This window comes from Oxyura jamaicensis, chromosome 3 (genome assembly GCF_011077185.1).
Source record: "Oxyura jamaicensis isolate SHBP4307 breed ruddy duck chromosome 3, BPBGC_Ojam_1.0, whole genome shotgun sequence".
In the NCBI taxonomy this organism is placed as follows: domain Eukaryota; kingdom Metazoa; phylum Chordata; class Aves; order Anseriformes; family Anatidae; genus Oxyura; species Oxyura jamaicensis.
The window spans coordinates 55,660,852-55,674,672 of record NC_048895.1 but is presented as its reverse complement, the minus strand read 5'-3'; the positions used below and the strand labels follow the sequence as shown (position 1 = coordinate 55,674,672).

The 13,821-nt window shown below is 42.4% G+C and overlaps 2 protein-coding genes across 2 annotated transcripts in view; one reads left to right on the top strand and one right to left on the bottom strand.

Annotated features, from left to right (window-relative positions):
- On the bottom strand, positions 1 to 9,388 carry ADAT2 (adenosine deaminase tRNA specific 2). Its single transcript, XM_035320816.1, has 6 exons — positions 9,252 to 9,388; positions 9,048 to 9,152; positions 2,541 to 2,691; positions 1,879 to 1,985; positions 307 to 379; positions 1 to 194 (listed from the first exon to the last, which is right to left on the bottom strand). Exons 1-6 carry the CDS (start codon positions 9,306 to 9,308, stop codon positions 154 to 156), a joined length of 534 nt encoding a protein of 177 aa, XP_035176707.1. The 5' UTR covers positions 9,309 to 9,388; the 3' UTR covers positions 1 to 153.
- A 5-nt stretch (positions 9,389 to 9,393) lies between these two features.
- PEX3 (peroxisomal biogenesis factor 3) overlaps positions 9,394 to 13,821 on the top strand; it is a 20,868-nt gene continuing 16,440 nt past the window's right edge. Inside the window, exon 1 of the mRNA XM_035320815.1 lies at positions 9,394 to 9,531. Within this exon, the coding sequence (XP_035176706.1) occupies positions 9,459 to 9,531 (73 nt within the window). The 5' untranslated portion in view covers positions 9,394 to 9,458. The remainder of the gene's footprint in view (positions 9,532 to 13,821) is intronic.

Sequence of the window (13,821 nt, the reverse complement as noted above, 5' to 3'; positions counted from 1 at the left end):
GACGCAGGAACAGGTAGTATCTTATTAGTAAAAACGCCACATAGAACATATTTAACATAGTTTAATTTGACTATACGTTCTGAAAAAGAGGGATGCTGAAGAAACCTTCACATAAAATGTTTTTGTGCACTTCTGTTTCACATCAGCATAGGCCTACTTACGACGGTCTTTTTTCCGTACTTTTGATTTTGGTGCTGCCATGAAGAAACAGAAAGGGAGAAAAAACATCAGAAATGAATTACAACATATGAGTGCCAGCATTGCTTTAAGTTGGGAACGAAATAGATCCATTAATGTGAAACCTACCATTAGGATTTTCTTGTCTGTAGAAAGCTTTTAACAGTTCCACTGCTTCTTTGGCATAATAGCCAGAAATGCACTGTTCAAATTAGAATAATGTTTATGAGTGCATCTGAAAATAACATAGTCCATGCCTCACAATAATGCCTTTAAGTATAGAGTAATTGTAAACAACTGCACTGTCTATTCCACTAACTTAACATGTGCCTTTAACTATTTGGGGGTCAGAAAATCATCTTTCCAGGCAGAATACCTAATATATTTTAAAAATACAACCTCAAGACTCAGTAGAATAAGCCATTTCCCTAGTAACTTAAAAGTTAGGTAAAGCTCTCTTAGAAATTAGTGCATAAAAATTTTACTTAAATTACTTTCATGCATTTTCAACTTACACCATATAATTGGCAAGCACTTGGAAATGTAAGAGATGTACATTTGAGTATTTATAGAAATTACAGGAAAACATTCTTTCACACACCATTTTCTATTCCTAACAGTCACCTCATAGACCTTTTTGGTCCTTCCAGAATATTTTTCCCATCCATGAACATTAATGATAAAGCATTTAAATGTCACTAACACTAAAGGAAATCCCCATCTGCAACAGAAAGGAATTCATATCACCTATACATCCCACTGCAGCTGCCTAAAGATACAAATGAATGATCTGTAGTATCACGAATCTTCTCCTTTCTTTCCTATGAACATATAGAAAAATTAAATACCACGTGCCAATGTTAGCAAATGCAGTATGGACAATACAAATGAATTGCAATGATAGTCTCACAAACACCCTGACAGAAAGATGATTACTTAGTATGTTAGCAGCAGACTGCCAAACGGTATTGTCTTGCTGACTTGCTGGACCTAGAGCCTTTAGTGTTTATTTACACTGCTGAAATGTACTAACATTTACATTCATTAAATCATAAATGTTAAGTGCAGAAAAAAAAATCTAAGAACTCTAATCTTAAATGACAAAGATGTCTCTTCCTCCCCTCTCTCTTCCACTGCTTCAGCATCCTTACGGTTCAGAAAAACTTCCTGATACCTCTGCCACTTTTGCAGTCCATATTTATTTTGGGATTTGAACTATATGAAGTCAATCTAAGGTAACGCATTTCACCTCATGTATGAATAGACCAAGAGCACAAATACAATCACTTCCAGTGGCTCAGCTAAAAAAAAATAACCTAGTAAGTCGCTGCTACCTGATCTTTATTGATTATGTATTTGTATATTCTACAGCTTAAAACATTTTTTCCCTTGTCTCCTCCCATAGCTGTTACGGGTCTGAGTACTGCCCATCTTTTAGATATTCTTTACCTTACACCATGAGTATAATTCTTTCCTCTCTTCTTTGATGCATCCTTTTAAATAATTTATGATTACCAGACTTTCCCTCAATTTTGTTTTCTTTAAGGACTTACAGTTTTCTTGTTAAGTCGAGTTTACTTGACATCTGATCATCTTTCATCTGGAACCCCTTAAACTGACCCATAACATTCTCAAAGCATAGTACCCCAAGCTAGGCATAGTACCCTAGCTGAAAACAAAGGAAAACATGTTATAGCTTACTTCAAATGGTTCTCCTGTGTCTACCATATCATCAGATGAGATGCTCAAAACTGAGCCACAGCCTCCAAATCGCTCGTTTTGACAGCCATATATGACCCGTGGAATTTATGTGAATGAGTTAAGGTATTAAGTGAAAACCAAGCAGGAAGTAAAGTAGCCTGATTAAAGTAGTCATTAAATTTCACTAAAATGTGCTTGTACTTTTCAAACTAAATTAGTCTGCACTGTAATTCCTCCCTCCTAAAATCAGAACTTATTTCTGAATAATCCAAGATGCGCTGCTGAAGATGCACAACACTCCTCAGAAGCATGAATCCCAAAACAGAGACATACAAAGCCATGTTTTACTACCTCTTACACTGTTCAAAACTGAATACTGAACTGAGACTAGCTCATGTTATGTAATAGCAGATATTTCTAAAGTGTATTTTTATACCGCTAAGAGAAATCATTGTTTGTCATAACTGCGCCATTCCTCTTTTGTTCTTGAATCTCTCCTTACTTACCATGCAGTAAATGGAGGACGGCACAGACTCTCAAGCAGTAAGATGGTAACCCTGTTGGCTTTGCCTGACAGGGTCAAGCCCCTCTCTGTAGGCTCACAACCAAACAACTGATGTTTGGACGTGTGGTTTCCCAGCTTGAAAACCATTAAAGGATACTCATCAAGCGCACAGCAGCTGCACACATGATACAAGGCTCTACGGTTACGTACAATACTGAGTTTGAAAACACTTCCTCATAATTTTTATTGTTTTGCCGGCACCAGTCCAGGACCCGATCAATTGCCACCATTTCTGCATGTCGAGTAGCCTAGGAGATAAAAATAAAAATTTTCTTAAAAGTTTGTATTGATTCACAGCTTTAAACTTCTCACTTACACAGACACAATGGAAATAGAATGCAGTGTCATAAAATTATTTGTTCAGTGCATTTCTGGAACTGATTGGCCTACTACGTAGGCACAGCACTTTCAGTTTGCATGGGGTTTAGTACTGGTCAGGTATACATAAACACAGCAAGTCTCTCACCTAATAGGCAGGGACTGCAGCACGTGCCTGATTACAAGAATATTGACTTCTCTTTTTTCAATCCAAGATGACTGAATGGTAAGTAGCACAGAGGTCATAGCAATGGGTATGGCACAAAAATGTGAACACAATAGATGTGCTATGAAAGGAGTCTCCGGTTACAAAGCCTGATACGTATTTGAATTAAGACTGTATTTGCCTTCTTTTTTAATCTTCTCTGGAAAAAGGATGTTTCTGACCCAGGAGAGAGATTAAGACTTCAGCAATACAAATTCTACTTCTGCTACATATGTCTTTGTGCGATCTTAGATAACTTCCTCTCAATACATGAATTTAGGTTAGTTTCAGTACTGTGAAGCTCAGCGGTGATAACTGCAAGGTGCTGTACGTTACACAGCAAAGGACTCATGTATAAATAAGTTAGTGCTAAGTTTAATATTGTTTAAAAATGTTTTACCATTTAGATCTCCTGAAGAGATCTATGTTGCCTGTGCCTACATTAACAACAGGAGCATACCCACAGAGCAGAACAGTGCTGAGGACTTGACACCAATTCAAGGGAGTTCACACTGGACTAGCTCCAGTTTAGCCGCATGGAGTATATTCCCATCAACAGCTGGAGTGCATTAGGTATGCTCTTTGAGTGCATCTTTTCAGTACAGCTTCAGCTGAAAGGAAGAGTTTGCCTGCCCTGAGACGCAAACCAAAGCCTGGTAAGCAGACAAGAAATTTATTCCAGGAGTGCACTTGTAATTTCAACTAACATAGTAATGAGCCCACTAGGAATAAAAACATGGATCTGAATCAATATGCAGACATGATTCCTCCAGACCTACTAGTGAAATGCTGTTGTGAAGGTTCCCTTGTTGAATAAATGAGATCACATCAGCTGAAGTCTCAGTGAAGACACATTATGGAAATACCAAACATAATGCCCTCCTGCAGAATAATCCCTCAGAACTACTACAGCTACCATAACTCAAAGGTGTAAGTTGAGGCTATTCTAATTTTTGCCCCTCAAATCAGAGACATAAACATCACAGTGGCTTTCCACTCCTGAGCATGAATTAAAAAAAAATACAAGCAATCAGCCCTTGTTACCAGAGCACAACATGACTCTAACCTACAACACTGCTTTGTATAGTGAGTAAACAACGTGGCTTTTAGGCCTCCTCTGATCTTGGGAGCACAAGTTAAGAAGAGCCACGCAGTTAGTGTAAGTCATACCAGCTTCTGTGGTAACAAAAAAGAGAGACACAAATAAATTATTACACTACTATAATAAAAAATATTATTAGTTCCCAGTGCAGCCACAACTTCAGTGATGCATACTGCTTTGCTGTCCTCACCTCATCAAGTTATGGGAGCACCAGAACAGATTCACCACAGGGTGAAAAAAAGGTGATCAAAGTTACAGAACAGTCCCCATACAGAGACTAACGAAACTATGGCTCTTAGCTCACCAGGTGACACCATTAGTTTTCCAAGTAAAGACAACTATGGTAGAGGTATATAAAAATAATGAAAAATGTGGAAAAACACAGTAAATTTTGATCTATTAATTCTCCTAACAAGTGGGGACCCAATGAAATTAGCAGGCAGCAAATTTAAAACAAACAAAAGGAAGTACTCCTTCACAAAGCTCGTAATTAAATTGAGGAGCTCATTCCCACAGGATGCCATGGAAGCCAACAACATAAAAGAGTTCAGAAAAGGTTTAGATAAATTCACGGAGGATATGTGCACAGACAGCTATCAGAAGCAATGATCCAGACACAGTCTTGGGCTCTGGAAGTCCTGAAGCTATCCACTTCCAGAAGTGGAAAGGATATGCAAGGGAAGACTGTACACTAATCTCTTCTTGTTTCTTGAACTTCTTCCCTAAGCATCTGCTAAAGGTCACTCTTAAAGACAAGATATGCGGGGAAAAACTGACCTTCTAGGTCTGTCTTAAGGTTTTCATTTATATTGAGCTGTGTCTAGATACTCACTTTTGCTGACATGCTGTGTGTAAAATAACATGTAAAAGATGCTTTCCATCTTGAATCACTGACCCAGTTCGAAATGTTCTATGAGCCCTACAATTTTTTAATTTCCCCAGTGTGGCCCATGTTACTGTAAGGCCAAGATGACAAAAGCAGGTAAAAGTAGAAAGGGGAAAAGAAAACTGTTAGAGACTGGCAAATGGTGTTCCACGGAGGAATGAGAAGCTGATGTCACCAGGGAAAAAGCCTTGACACTATTAAAATAGTACCCCAAATTGTACAAATGCCTTTACAGACAAATAAAGATCTCATCAGCGCCCTGAAAACTTTACCATCTGAAACTCAGACAAGCATTAACAAGTAAGAACAAAGGGGACCAAAGCTCCAATTTCTATATTGTCTTGCAGCTTCATTAGTAATTTAAGAGTGCAAACAATACTTAATTTCCAATTATCACGTACTGTACATGCAAGATGCTGTGGGCAAAGACATACGCTACAATGACCCAGCAGGAGATAAGGAAGATGAGAAGCCTGCATGTATCAACAAATGACCTAGAAGAAAGAACATTTCAGTGGGAAACATACGATTGCAACATACATGGAAACAAAGATGCCAAAAGAAAAAAAAGCTCTAGTTGGGAGGGGTCACATACATTATAAGGAAGAAAATTTTAAGGTCGGTCTGAGGTAAGACTGTGAACAAGCAAACAGATGTGGGAGCTGCCAGAGGGAACACAGAACTGGCACGAGCTGGAGAACTATCGTGCCAGTTCTTTTGAAAAACGAGCGTCTTACATAGACATTTGTTGCGCTATTGCCCAATGAATACAAGTAGTGGCATGCCTAACTATTTTTAAGTTCTGGTGCCACAACCATTTTCCTAAAATAAATAAAAATAAAAAAACAGAGCTGTATGTGAACTCCTGTCTTCCAGTATCAACTTCTTCCAGAAGAATATGATGATGATCAGTAATTTTGAAAATCACTCCCACAGAGTAAGAAGCAGTATCTCTAACGTTAGCGTGTTCTGCTATGGACACGCAGGGCAGAAACAAAGCATGCAAGGTGACAGGAAACACGCTGAAAAGATCTGAGAGCTTTCAGCAACTAAACCTTTTTGACAAAACAAGCAGTTTAGGAACTGGATGAAGGAGTAAATGAGATACTACCTGCACCTAACACCAGTTACATCAGAGGATGCAGGGATTTGCAGAAGGAGAAGGCAGGGAATTTATCTGACACAAAGCTTAGTGGTGATCTGACTCCTGAGCAAGGGCCAAAGTTGTAGGGAAGGACTGCAAACCTAAATGGATAAATGACTGTTTTTTTAACATGGAAAGACAGTTTTCTAGGAACGAAGAATGCCATCATGAATCTACATTTTGGATGTCAGAAAGCAAAGGCTAAAGTAAGCATCACCAAAAGTCAGTCACATGATATAAATTATGTACATAGTAAAAATGTCTTGAGACAAAACATGTGAAAAGGTTAGAGCTACTATAGTGACCTTGATGTGAGACTCAGATATAACACTACTCCAAAACAAAATTAATATTTTGGCTCTTCAGTAAAGATGATACTGAGAATGGGGTGGAAAGGCAGAATAAGAGTACAGAAACAGAAATTACAGTATGTGAGATACAGAACTGAGACATTAAAACGCTGAAAATACCTGAGGCACAGAATAGGGGCAAAAAACAAGTTGACAGATTATATCCATTACAAAAGAACTTGTGCAAGTGGCTGCCAGTCCCATAGCAATGCTTTTAATACATCATTATACATGCATTTAGTTGGCACTAAATTAAACTAGTAACTTTCTCTGACAAATGTATTCTGTAGGCAAAAGAAACATCAATCTCTACTCTCTGGGCTTCAGCAAAGTATCAGGCATAGCACAACGTAAATAAATATCGTCAGTCCGGGGAAAATAGCACAGTATGAAATATCTAAGGTGGGCAAGCAAAGAAGAGAAGTTGCACCGAGAGGGGAAATCTTTGCAGAGAGGGAACTTATCAGTAATGATGCTCAAAGATGATTTTGATATAAACATTTTGATTATAAACATTTTCAGCTGGGACGCTGGCATTTACTGGATAAACACCTAGATAAAATAGCTAGCAACATGTGATGACAGAGATCATCAGAAGAGACAGGGTCAGAGTATCACTCAAGAAGTGGATGGTCTTAAAGACAGGAGTGGGGAGAAAACAAAACACTAAGTATAACAAAATGGCACTAAAGACCAAGGCAGCTCCAAAAAAGAGGGACAGACTTACTTCCAGGCAGACTGGAAGTATTGCTGCTATCAAACAAGGCACAAGAGAAAGTCCATCTGGAATTAAACATACAGCTCTGGTTAACTGAATTCAAGAAAGAGGAATCAAAACTGAAATGGATGTACAGAAGAACTGGAATGAACACAAAAAGAGAGCTTGTCTTCTGAGAGCCTTGGGGAAAACAAAAGCTGAGAAGGGTTATGACTTCAAATACATCCAAGCTATGTAAAACAAAGGACGATGCTGGCAGGAGAACAGATATAAATGGGTCTTAAAAAGTTTAAACTGGAAATCAGATGTTTTCTATCCATTTAAGGAATGACGTTCTGGAGTCCTCCAGTATGAGATGAGGCAAAAAATTAGATTTAAAATGGAACTTGACAAATTTATGATGTCTGCTGGAACTGCCTCAAGTGGTTCCAGAGTTGTTTGTTGTTGTTTTTTTTTTTTTTTTTTTTTTTTTCTTCCTCTCCAGGATTTTTCCTAAACAATGCCAGAAGTCCTTAGGACAAAACTGAAAACACTTTCCCACATCCACATTTCCCAGTAAGTGCCTCTTTGGAGCTCACAACTTCTTTCACGCTGTATGGAGCAACTAACTGCATGATCGGAAATTTGGATGCAATGAGCACATCCAGCGTTCCCTGTCACTATAATGTAAACATTTATGAGAATTAAGTGACAAAAGAATTGCAACTTGAGCTAAACAGAAACTTAAAACTGGCTTGGCTTTCAAAGATACTAACAGCTTACTGTTTCCAAAATGCAGCTGGAATTTCTGAAATCAGGCCACTTGGATTTATGTACGTACATTCAAGCAAACCTGATGCTAATATAAAAAAAGGCAGAAAACTTCCCTAATATTTTAAATTATGATTTTGTTATCAGCCTCACCGGTTATGTTCTGCCCATTTACCATCATATCATTTGTACGCAGCATTAGTATCTCTGGCACAATTTTCCCAAGAAGTACCTGCTTTCCTATGGTATTTATGAGGATAGAATTTGAAATACCTATCTTCTATGCCACCTAACTTTCTTGAGTTGTAACAAAATTATTTTAACACATTATGAATTGCCTTATAACACAAATCAGTATAATGGTTCATCTTTACTGGTATATTTTTGAACCTATGAGACTCATTTTCACCTTTTATTACATTTTGAGACTAGAGACATCGAATATAAATTTCAGCCAGATCCTGCAATCAGATCCATTTACACAGATCTTCCAGCTGCACAAAATCCTCTCTGACTTCAACGGGTCTCTCGGCATGCATAAGATCTAACTTTATGGCTAAAACTGCGAGCATCAGGTCTAAAAATCTAAAGGTAATGCTTTAGTTAAAAGAAGTGTGGAAATCAAACATCAGGTTTTGTTAGCCTATGCACTCTGCAACCGCATACGACTTCCCAGTTCCTCGTCTTCTTTATTCATCCAAAATGATTCCTGTTTGTATGGGAGTTTTCCTAGAAAAGCAAGAGAGCTGGATTTTCAGTTTACGTTTCACGACCCTTCAAAAACCTTATAGTATAATATGAAACCGGGAAGAACTTCTTCATGGAGAGGGTGGTCAGGCAGTGGTGCAGGAGTCCTCGGGTCCCCGGCCAGGCACGAGGGGAGGCTGTTCAGCGACGGGACTCGGCAGGTCGGGCCGGCAGGTGGCCGTGACGATCCCGAAGGCCTTTTCCATCCCAAATGACAGCTCGGTGGCACCAAGAGGCCAGGCTGCCGGTACCACCAACCTCTCCCGGCGCTGCCGGGGGCGGCGTGCCGCCGGGACGGCCTCGCAGCCTCCTCCTCCCGGCCCTCCGCAGCCTCCCCGGGACCCGGGCCGAGCCTCCCCCGTCCCCCCGCGGCCCCCTACTCACGTTCTTGGTCTCGTTCACCTCGTTCCTGCCCTCCCCCAGCACCCGGCCCTCGTACACCAGCAGGCAGCCCACGGGCACCTCCCCGACCTCCAGCGCTCCTCGGGCCTGCGGGGACACACACACACGGCCGGGGTGAGCCGGGAGGCGGCGGCGGGGGAAGGAACACCCGGATCCCGGCCGCCCCCCGGTGCTCCCCGCACTGACCACGTCGAGGGCCCGCTCCATGAAGGCGACCCGCGTCGCCTCGTCCTCCGTAGCCATGGCGGCCCCGGCGGAGCGCGGCGCCGTTTCCGGGGGACGCCCGGCGAGGCACCGCAGGCGGAGCCGGGGCCGCCGCCGCCGCCTCCCCTTCCGCCGCCGCGGGGAGGCGAGGGGCGGCCGAGCCGTGCAGTGCCGAGCCGGGCGGGCAGGATGCTCCGCTCCCTCTGGAGTTTCCTCAAGCGGCACAAGAAGAAATGCCTCGTCCTCGGCACCTTCCTCGGCGGTGAGCGGTTCGGCCCGCGCGGGGGGAGGAAAAACCCCCTCGGAGCCTTCCCGGGCCGGCACGGGGTTATTTGTAGCCGGGATGGGGTTTGGAGGGGCGCCGTGGGCTGTCCCTGTGGCGTGGAAACGTCTGGTAAAGGGGGGTCCGGCCGCGGCTCTGCCCGCTCCGGTGTCCCCTCCTGCAAGTGGCACGGGCTGAAACGTTGCTGAGCTGCCGAGGGCGGCTTGGGGTGCTTGTACCCCCCGGGACGTGCCCAGGGGGATAAGTACTGGGGGCTGGAGTGGCTCTGCAGCACCTCTTGGCTCGCAGCTTTTGACTCAGGCGAGGGCTCTTGTGGAGGTGCCTGGATGTACTTCTGTACTTCTGACTCCCCTTGGCTGTTGTGGCCTCCGCAGCCTTTCAGCATGAGTTCCTTCAGTAATAAGTTAGGTGGTGGTTACCGACAGTAGCTGTCTGCGCCTCCTCCTGCAGGTTATCTGGCTTTACGGGTACAGCAGAAAGTGATGTTTGCCAACTTACGTGCCACCCCGCTTACAGCCCACCATGGCAAGCTGAGCAGGTTGACTTTAACGTGCCAGGCTGTAACCTGGAACCCATTTCCCCGCTCCTTAACTGCCCGTGTGGGAGTGCCAGACAGGCAAATGGGTCTAGGAAAAGCACAAGTCGCCTTGGTTTTAGCTAGCCAACGAGGATCAATGTCTGGTATCGTGGAGCTGATGGCTCTTGGTAGTCCTGATAGCCAGAAATCCTAAATTCGTCACACAGAAGTGGCCCTCTGCCAGCTTGGGAACCATCCTAGTGTCCCTGGACTTGCAGCTTTTTGCTTACGACGGATGCTGTTCAGGTACAGTTTGGTACAACTGTCACTGACATGCTACTGACTGCATGAAGTACACTTAAAAGTAAAGATTTGGGACTTTGTAGTAAATCGGAGCAAACACGAGCAGGAGAACATCGTTATCTGCCATCTGCTGCAACTTGCACCATAACATTTTAAGGCAGCTAGGGAGATGGAGGGATTTACTGCAGAATGCTACACTGCACTTGTTTTGCAGCTGAATCACATGCGTTTTGGCCATCTGTGTGTTAGTTATGGATAAGACCTTAGTATAACTCAAGGAGTTCTGTCACATCACTGCTAATGGATGAGAACCCCGGAATCCACAACAGATTCTCCAGAAAACATTGCTTAATGCTGAAAGGTAGAATGCAATTCACCTGATTACTTTTACTTAAGGACAGAATATCCTGAATTGGCTGAATGATGTGAGAAAAGCAACCTAATGGTCTGCTGATATAATGTCAGAGAGTAGATGCTACATCTCTCTGATGTATTTTTCTTAATAGCTGTAGCTGTAGTTTCTGGGAAGGTGGATGTAACAAAGGAAAATGGGACTTCACAAGCTTAATGATTTTAAGTCTTTGACTGGCAAGTGTTCAGAGATTGATGTGAATATTTAAATATTCATTAGACAGCACAGGAGAATCTCTACATTATTACTGGTACAATGTTTTATCAGTGTTGCATTACTGAAGAACCACAAACATCTGAGTTGGTTGGTACCTTTGTCTCTGCTTACGGAGATGAATTCCGCGCACGTTATCAGTGGCTGTTGCTCTTAATGTAATTTCTGTGACTCCCAACACTCATATCTTCATAAACAGGAAAATATGGTGCAAAACCCATGAGGTAAGAGCTCAAACTGATGGAAAAGCAACTGAACTGTGTGCAGTTTTCCTTTTGATTAAGAAGACCTCAACTTTGCAAAGACCTTAGACAAACCCATCCATTCTTCAGGGGTTTGTTCTTTTAGCAAGAACATACTTGAATCTCTTCCATCAGGTAAAGATCTAGTGTTCAGGGATCAGAAACATTATTTAAAGGAGAGAGTTAGCATGTCTGAGTTCCAAGGACATGATAGATTCACTTGTTCTTGATGGATGGGTAGATATAAAGTGGTTTATGTTTCAGTGCCCAGCACTGAAGGCAAGTTAAAATGGATACTACAAAATTAGTCACTGTTTAAATCCTCGTTGCTGTAGAAGAGCAAGTTCAGCGTGTTCGAAATGTATGGTTCTGATTTTGGTGGTGAATGAGTTGTTACTCAATTTCATCTGTTGCAACCTTTGGCCTGCAGAAAGAGCATTTCAGTTCAGATGTCTGTCTGCTTGCCCAAGACAGTTGCGTTGGTTTATGAGCGAGTGAAAGGGCATTACAGGGGTTTTGGTAGAAGTCAGTGGTGCCAGCAGAATGTGGCTTTGGTGCTTTCCTGTCTTATATATAATTTTTAACATAATGTTTTTAAACAATGAGATGATTGTGTGTCAGTTGGTGTATGGTCTACTTGAACATAAGAACAAATTGCAGTTTATGGAGTTGTTGATGTTCTGAAAGGATCCAGGCTTCTGAGTATTAGCACCATTTCTAAATAGTGAAGTTCTTGAAACCGAACGGGGGAGGGAAGAGGAGAGAGATACAGCAGTGAGAGTAAAAGTTACACAGGGTCAGAATGAGATTTCCTGAAACTTGATGCCCCCCAGTTACTGGTTCCTCTCTTCTGCTCACCTTTCCATCCCACCTGTGAAGAAAGGAAAGGGCTGGGGGAGAAAGTCATAATTTACGTGATGTAAGAGAGATCCCACCTGTCTGGGGCCACTGGCATGAACCTGTGAGAGCCAGTGGATTTTGTAAGCTGCTTCTATTACTTATGTTTAGATGGGAAGAAACTATACAGCAGTGATAAATTATCCCAGTTCCCTGCTAAGAGGTGAATCGAAGTGTTGCTTCTACAGGAGATGGGTATTGTAGACCCCCAATGTTCATGTGGTGTAGGACAGCCAGTACAAATGTAAATGCATTTCACTTTGTAGATCGATTTGAGAGCAATGTGAAGTGTAGTTGGAGATCCTTACTGAGGTTCCTGTACCTGAGTTCATCGGCGTCAGCTGCCATAATCCTTGTTTTTATTTTCTGAACCGTGTGTGGTTCAGAAATGCTGCGACTATAGTTGTTTGTGTAGTTCCTACGTGATGAAGAAAAAAAGATTTCCATATAAATTATCCTTCGCGCAGTCTCATCATTGTTCAATTTTCTTAACTCCTGGTTCTGTGTGGGACATAGGAGAGCGGTACTACAAGAAGTTCTATCTGTACAACTGTGTAGCTAGTTAGACATGAGTAAAATGCTGCTGCTGATGCTTTTTGCTGACCTCCTATCCCCTACTGAGAGGTAAAATTGAGATATCCTAGCTGTTGTAAAAAGCTGGCATTCACTCTGTTCTTCACAGAGATTTTCAACAAGTCACTTTAGTTTCTTACCATCACGTTAGCTGATTTTGATGTTATGGCAGTTCTTAGGACATGTCTTTCTCTGGCCCCACTTCCAACTCTAAGTGATGGTATCTGCATGTAACGCATTCAGCCTGGACTTCTAAGTCTTTGTTATTTTCTGGTCTTCTGAATTACTGTTCTGTATACCCATGCAGATACAGCCGTTCTAAAGGAAAACGTGAAAAACACATGCAGACTCCCAGGCTGGCAGCTCCTTGAGATATCCCATGATCAGGAGGCTTGCAGGGGCTCTGCTACTGAGTGCAGGCAAGAGTGACCTGTGTGCAGGCATCCCTTGGCAGGGCTGGTATTTCCCAAGCGCGGTGTCAGGTCCTCCCAGCTGCTCAGAGGCACCGAGGAGAGCCCTCCCAAGCCGTGCAGTTAGTAACAGACTCACTTTGCTGCTCACATGCATGTTTTGTTTTGTTTTGTTTTTCCCTTAAGATGTGTGTATGATGCACTTTTCCCTTGGCTAGCTTCTGATGCGTTGCGCTCTCAAAGATGAAACAGGAGTGCGTGATAGCGATTAATGATGGGTCAAAGTTGCCACTTCATTCTGGGCAGGAGGAGAGAAATACAACTGCTGATATCTGGTGTTGCATCACTTGAACTGAGTGTTTTTTTGTTTTTTTTTCTGGAAACTCCTTGTTAAACCCAGACGGCTGCTAATGCAACTTTGGACCCTCGTGAGAGGCGGCAGTTGGTAGCGCAGGATACTCGCACTGCTTTAACAATCAGCTGTTAAGCAATTAGCTGTCTCAATCTTAATTATAAAGGTGCTGCTCCAGCCTCTCTCTCTAGGGCATGCACATGATTCCTCTTGAGTTGTTTTGCTTCTTACGGTCTCATGACTGCCTGTGCCGTGTATACATGCAAGAAGAGCCTTTATTTTTTATACCTGTGTAACCTTTCTGCCAAAAAAAATGGAAGTAAGTGATTTATTTGGGGCAGAAAAATGAA

Coding starts and splice junctions, on each gene's coding strand:
- ADAT2 (XM_035320816.1), bottom strand. CDS start 9,308: ATGGCTACGGAGGACGAGGCGACGCGGGTCGCCTTCATGGAGCGGGCC. Junction 2,692..9,047: donor AGGTGAACGAGACCAAGAAC/GTGAGTAGGGGG, acceptor TTTATCTCCTAG/GCTACTCGACATGCAGAAAT. Junction 380..1,878: donor ACACAGGAGAACCATTTGAA/GTAAGCTATAAC, acceptor TAATTTGAACAG/TGCATTTCTGGCTATTATGC.